Raw genomic sequence first — 7,846 nt, 5'->3', positions numbered from 1 at the left:
AGGTCATAATATATCATTCACAAGTGATAGGCTAATATTGTCACCCATCAGACTATTGGTGATTTAATCTGGTCTTTAAATATACTAAATATTTGTGAAATTTGTTTTGATTTAGAATGTACTCTTACCATATGCACCTGTATCGAAATGGGCAGCGGAAAAAATATGTCATCAATGCACTTCAAAATCAAATTTACTGGTCACATACACATATTTAGCAGATGTTATTGTGAGTGTAGTGAAATGCTTGTAAATAGCGAATGGAGGACGCTTTTCCCATCAGGTAAGCTATACTCCTGTTACAAAGACAAGCCAAGTGCTTCATATTAGGAAAGTTGAAAAATAAATATAGTAGGCCTAGTCTATAGTCTGATGGGATCCTCCTCTTTTTAATAGAGGCCATCACTCTGTTCTCACGCAATTCCATAGCCTATTGAAATGTTGCGCAACATGACCTGATGAGCTCTCATGGAGTGTTTGATTAGATTAGCATTGATGTCAAAGTGACTAGTGGGACAATAGTGCTGAGTACCAGGCTGTTAGTAAGTTTGGTAGGCTACTAATGACCATCCGCAGCATCAGAGCTTGGAGAAGCCTAATCACCTAAAAACGGTCACGTGGAATTTGACTGCCATCATGACTCTGGTGTGGAGGTAATACTGTCAACAGCACTAGGCGAGAGTCATGCATCTACTTCTGATAGACAGTATTCATTTCACGGACTCACCTGCTCAATGCTGACAGCTTTGGTGATAATATCCTTCACCCTGTCCTCTGACGGTTTCTTCACTATGTAGCTGTACAACAGACAGGCAAAGTTACAGTGCAGGCCCTGAAGATACAAACACACATTAAAAGATCAATACTCTATAGTGACACTTATATTGGCAGGGAGGTAAATAAATCTTAGCTGTTGCTACTTTTCTAATCAAATAACAGCAAAATGTTGAGACTTCACTGGAAAATGTTTGTGCTGCATCAAGATGTATCTTAGATGTCCTGAAAAGAGACTAAAACTGGACTGTTCAACCCCAGTCCAAGAGGACCCAAACACTTTGTGTTTATGTTACCTACCGGCTAGTTAATTACACTCACCTGGGAGGTGTAAATGACTTCCCGATTAGAAGGGAACAACTAAAAAGAGCCAGTGGAACTGGTTTGGAGGTTCAGAGTTGAAAGGACACAGAGTATCTAACCTCGTCTCTGCTGATGAGCTCGTTGGAGTAGGTGAGCCCAGGCATCAGGCCTCTCTTCTTCAACCAATAAATAGCAGCGAACGACCCTGAGAAGAAGATGCCCTCCACTGCAGCGAACGCTACAATCCGCTCCCCTGTGGAGGAATTCAAACATGAAAGAATGGTTTAATTAAAAAATGGCAGCATTACATTTTTTTTGTATAAATGGCAGCGAAGGCTGAATTATTAAACGAAGAATGAACGCACAAAATAACTATCCAACGACACAAATGAAACATTTCCATGTCCTGTTACTGTTACTATAGCAACGAGGATCATGTCCTAGCCATGTATTGGGTGGACACTGTTACTATAGCAATGAGGATCATGTCCTAGCCATGCATTGGGTGGACACTGTTACTATAGCAATGAGGATCATGTCCTAGCCATGCATTTAGTGAACACTGTTACTATAGCAATGAGGATCATGTCCTAGCCATGCATTGGGTGGACACTGTTACTATAGCAACGAGGATCATGTCCTAGCCATGTATTGGGTGGACACTGTTACTATAGCAATGAGGATCATGTCCTAGCCATGCATTGGGTGGACACTGTTACTATAGCAATGAGGATCATGTCCTAGCCATGCATTTAGTGAACACTGTTACTATAGCAATGAGGATCATGTCCTAGCCATGCATTGGGTGGACACTGTTACTATAGCAATGAGGATCATGTCCTAGCCATGCATTTAGTGAACACTGTTACTATAGCAATGAGGATCATGTCCTAGCCATGCATTTAGTGAACACTGTTACTATAGCAATGAGGATCATGTCCTAGCCATGCATTGGGTGAACACTGTTACTATAGCAATGAGGATCATGTCCTAGCCATGCATTGGGTGAACACTGTTACTATAGCAATGAGGATAATGTCCTAGCCATGCATTGGGTGAACACTGTTACTATAGCAATGAGGATCATGTCCTAGCCATGCATTGGGTGAACACTGTTACTATAGCAATGAGGATAATGTCCTAGCCATGCATTGGGTGAACACTGTTACTATAGCAATGAGGATCATGTCCTAGCCATGCATTGGGTGGACACTGTTACTATAGCAACGAGGATCATGTCCTAGCCATGTATTGGGTGGACACTGTTACTATAGCAATGAGGATCATGTCCTAGCCATGCATTGGGTGGACACTGTTACTATAGCAATGAGGATCATGTCCTAGCCATGCATTTAGTGAACACTGTTACTATAGCAATGAGGATCATGTCCTAGCCATGCATTGGGTGGACACTGTTACTATAGCAATGAGGATCATGTCCTAGCCATGCATTTAGTGAACACTGTTACTATAGCAATGAGGATCATGTCCTAGCCATGCATTTAGTGAACACTGTTACTATAGCAATGAGGATCATATCCTAGCCATGCATTGGGTGAACACTGTTACTATAGCAATGAGGATCATGTCCTAGCCATGCATTGGGTGAACACTGTTACTATAGCAATGAGGATAATGTCCTAGCCATGCATTGGGTGAACACTGTTACTATAGCAATGAGGATCATGTCCTAGCCATGCATTGGGTGGACACTGTTACTATAGCAATGAGGATCATGTCCTAGCCATGTATTGGGTGGACACTGTTACTATAGCAATGAGGATCATGTCCTAGCCATGTATTGGGTGGACACTGTTACTATAGCAATGAGGATCATGTCCTAGCCATGCATTGGGTGGACACTGTTACTATAGCAACGAGGATCATGTCCTAGCCATGCATTGGGTGAACACTGTTACTATAGCAATGAGGATGTTACAGCTGTGAGACTGTTCCTTTTTCAAGAACTCACCGAAAGTGGATTTGGTGTCAGAGATCCACTGGATCGCCCAGTCTGCTTTCCTTCTCACACACGGCATAGTCTGAATGGCATTGAACAAATGCTCCCTGTACAGACAAGGAGAACAGGTGTAGAACATTTGTGCCTGTAGATCAAAACATGCACCAACCAAACCCTCCTCAAAGTCTACTATCATCTTTTCACCACAATAATCTCCTCAACTGACAAAATGAGCTTCATATACCACCTGGTGAGGATATCAGGGCCTGTGTTCATAATGCATAACACAGGAGGAGTGCTGATCTAGGATCAGTGTTGCCCTTTGGATCATAATGAATAAGGTTACATGGACAGGGAAGACCTGATCCTAGATCACTACACCTACTCTGAGATGCTTCATGATGTGGTCCTCAGAGTCCCTGATGTAAGTGTTGATGAGCATGCCATACATCTCATTAGACTATAGTCACGTACCTCTCCTCAGAGTCCCTGATGTAAGTGTTGATGAGCATGCCATACATCTCAGAATGGATGTTCTCTATGAGGATCTGGAACCCATAGAAGGATCGGGCCTCTGGAAGCTGTACCTCCTGACTAAACCTCTGGACCTGAGGGATGGATAACAGTGGGTCGGCAGCATAGCCTAGTGGTTAGAGCGTTGGATTAGTAACCGAAAGGTTGCAAGATCAAGGTAAAAATCTGTCGTTCTGCCACTGAACAGGCAGTTAACCCACTGTTCCTAGGCAGTCATTGAAAATAAAAATGTGTTCTTAACTGACTTGCCGAGTTAAATAAAGGATAAAAGGATGAAGGATGAATAGGCTGGGGTGATAATACAGAATAATACAGAATAATACAGTATAATACAGTACAATACAGAACAATACAGAATAATACAGTATAATACAGAATAATACAGTATAATACAGAATAATACAGTACTACTGTATAGCTACACCAACAACAAATAGGCTGGGGTGAGAATACAGTATAATACAGAATAATACAGTATAATACAGTACTACTGTATAGCTACACCAACAACAAATAGACTGGGGTGAGAATACAGAATAATACAGTACTACTCTATAGCTACATCAACAACAAATAGACTGGGGTGAGAATACAGAATAATACAGAATAATACAGTATAATACAGAATAATACAGTACTACTGTATAGCTACATCAACAACAAATAGGCTGGGGTGAGAATACAGTATAATACAGAATAATACAGTATAATACAGTACTACTGTATAGCTACATCAACAACAAATAGACTGGGGTGAGAATACAGAATAATACAGTATAATACAGTATAATACAGAATAATACAGAATACAGTATAATACATTACTACTGTATAGCTACATCAACAACAAATAGGCTGGGGTGAGAATACAGTATAATACAGAATAATACAGTATAATACAGTACTACTGTAGGATTCCAAGAACACAGGATGAGATGTTACTATCCTTTGTGCAAGCACTTCCAAGAGTTAATGAACAGTGAGCGTGGTGAAATTTGGGGAGCGCATCGTCAGTAGTGTACCTTTGGTTCCTAGGGTGTTTCGGCCTTTCACACTATACACCCTCCTCAAAGGCGGCCAGCGACAGGGTGATCAATCCTACGCTTGCGTCCCATTCCCAATTAGTCATAGGAGTTGCCTTGTTGTTGATAGCAAACATCCCATGGGACTATGCATGGCAGGGGCGTCCTCCTCCCTGAGTCAATCATTGTTGACCGCATACCTCCTGGCCCTCTCACTTCGGGGCCCAGCTGGGGTCTTTCCTCTTCATCCAGAGCCACTGACTGCTGCCTTCTGCCGCCTCTGATACAGCTTTGATTGCCGAACGCTGGCTCTGGCCCTTAATTCCCAGGTCTCTAAGCAGTCTGGTTGTAGATGTTGCCACAAAACCTCTGCAGCCCACCTCCACTGGTCGGACTTCTGTGTTCCAGCCATGATGCCGTGCTTCGGCAGCTAGATCAGCATAGCGCAGATGTTTTCGCTCATAAGCCTCATCTACTGAGTTTTCCCAGGGTACTGTGAGCTCAATGATGAAGACCTTATTGAGTGAACGGGACCAGAGCACCATGTCAGGTCTTAGGGTGGTGGTTTGCGATCTCCGGAGGAAACACAAGTTGCCGGCCAATGTCAGCTAGCATTTTCCAGTCGCGGGCCAAGCGCAGCTGGTCTCGCTCTAATGGTGTAGAGCCGCTCTTCGGTGGTTTAGCCCCTTCGCGGACAAAGTTTGTCCGTAAGGAGTGTGATGCTGCTGTGGGTGGTAGGGAGTTGGTGGCAGCTCGCTTGTCCTCCAGGGCGGACGCAAGGTTTTTAAGGACTTGGTTGTGACGCCAAGTGTAGCGCCCTTGGGCGAGGCTTGTTTTACAGCCTGTGAGAATGTGCCTGAGGTTGGCTGGCATGGAACAGAGGGCACAGTCCGGATCTTCACCATACCATTGGTGAAGATTAACTGGTGTTGGAAGGACATCATATGTTGCTCTGATGGAAAAGCTCAACCGCCTCGCTTCCATGGCCCACAGATGCTTCCAGCTGATCTTCCTCTTCTCCACACTGTCCCATCGAGTCCACTGTCCCTGTTTGGCAAGAGAGACTGCCTTGGCCCACCTTGCAGCCTCCTCCTGATGGCGTACTTCCTGCACTACCATCTTCCGCCGCTCTGGTGCAGTGGCCTTACTCCAAGCAGCACGGCTAGTTAGCCCAAGGCCTCCTCTCCCTTGCGGAACATGACCCACCATGTCAGCATGTCTGAGGGCTGCTGTTGCCTCCTGGACTGCTTTTCCTGGCCTCCATTTGCGCCCAGTTGCCAAAGTCGGCGCGTTGTTGCTCACCACTGGGTCTCGAGATTCATTCAGTGTCATTTGGAGCCTGGTACATCAACAACAAATAGGCTGGGGTGAGAATACAGTATAATACAGTATAATACAGTACTACTGTATAGCTACATCAACAACAAATAGGCTGGGGTGAGAATACAGTATAATACAGAATAATACAGTATAATACAGTACTACTGTATAGCTACATCAACAACAAATAGACTGGAGTGAGAATACAGTACAATACAGAATAATACAGTACTACTGTATAGCTACATCAACAACAAATGGGCTGGGGTGAGAATACAGTATAATACAGTATAATACAGTACTACTGTATAGCTACATCACAACAAATAGGCTGGGGTGAGAATACAGTATAATACAGAATAATACAGTATAATACAGTGTAATACAGAATAATACAGTATAATACAGTATAATACAGTACTACTGTATAGCTACATCAACAACAAATAGGCTGGGGTGAGAATACAGAATAATACAGTATAATACAGTACTACTGTATAGCTACATCACAACAAATGGGCTGGGGTGAGAATACAGTATAATACAGTATAATACAGTACTACTGTATAGCTACATCACAACAAATAGGCTGGGGTGAGAATACAGTATAATACAGAATAATACAGTATAATACAGTGTAATACAGAATAATACAGTATAATACAGTATAATACAGTACTACTGTATAGCTACATCAACAACAAATAGGCTGGGGTGAGAATACAGAATAATACAGTATAATATTGTATAGCTACATCAACAACAAATAGGCTGGGGTGAGAATACAGTATAATACAGAATAATACAGTATAATACAGTACTACTGTATAGCTACATCAACAACAAATAGACTGGGGTGAGAATACAGTATAATACAGAATAATACAGAATAATACAGTATAATACAGTACTACTGTATAACTACATCAACAACAAATAGACTGGGGTGAGAATACAGTATAATACAGAATAATACAGAATAATACAGTACTACTGTATAGCTACATCAACAACAAATAGACTGGGGTGAGAATACAGTATAATACAGAATAATACAGTATAATACAGTACTACTGTATAGCTACATCAACAACAAATAGACTGGGGTGAGAATACAGTATAATACAGAATAATACAGAATAATACAGTATAATACAGTACTACTGTATAACTACATCAACAACAAATAGACTGGGGTGAGAATACAGTATAATACAGAATAATACAGAATAATACAGTACTACTGTATAGCTACATCAACAACAAATAGGCCGGGGTGAGAATACAGTATAATACAGAATAATACAGTATAATACAGTACTACTGTATAGCTACATCAACAACAAATAGACTGGGGTGAGAATACAGTATAATACAGAATAATACAGAATAATACAGTATAATACAGTACTACTGTATAGCTACATCAACAACAAATAGACTGGGGTGAGAATACAGTATAATACAGAATAATACAGTATAATACAGTACTACTGTATAGCTACATCAACAACAAATAGACTGGGGTGAGAATACAGTATAATACAGAATAATACAGTATAATACAGTACTACTGTATAACTACATCAACAACAAATAGACTGGGGTGAGAATACAGTATAATACAGAATAATACAGTATAATACAGTACTACTGTATAGCTACATCAACAACAAATAGACTGGGGTGAGAATACAGTATAATACAGAATAATACAGAATAATACAGTATAATACAGTACTACTGTATAGCTACATCAACAACAAATAGACTGGGGTGAGAATACAGTATAATACAGTATAATACAGTACTACTGTATAGCTACATCAACAACAAATAGACTGGGGTGAGAATACAGTATAATACAGAATAATACAGTATAATACAGTACTACTGTATAACTACATCAACAACAAATAGACTGGGGTGAGAA

At 41.1% G+C, this 7,846-nt stretch overlaps 1 protein-coding gene across 1 annotated transcript; it reads right to left on the bottom strand.

Moving 5' to 3' along the window:
- Window positions 1–690: 690 nt before the first annotated feature.
- Window positions 691–3,680, bottom strand: LOC124030321 (ribonucleoside-diphosphate reductase subunit M2 B-like; the record flags this gene model as incomplete). The annotated part of the gene is made up of 4 exons (XM_046341711.1): window positions 691–832; window positions 1,197–1,330; window positions 3,050–3,144; window positions 3,512–3,680. Coding segments are annotated over 4 exons (515 nt in total), but the record flags the coding sequence as incomplete, so codon positions are not given.
- Window positions 3,681–7,846: the final 4,166 nt, after the last annotated feature.

The sequence above is a fragment of the Oncorhynchus gorbuscha genome, unplaced genomic scaffold, assembly GCF_021184085.1.
Source record: "Oncorhynchus gorbuscha isolate QuinsamMale2020 ecotype Even-year unplaced genomic scaffold, OgorEven_v1.0 Un_scaffold_10547, whole genome shotgun sequence".
Lineage (NCBI taxonomy): Eukaryota > Metazoa > Chordata > Actinopteri > Salmoniformes > Salmonidae > Oncorhynchus > Oncorhynchus gorbuscha.
Note: the sequence above shows the minus strand (reverse complement) of the source record. Positions and strands in the feature narration are given on the sequence as shown.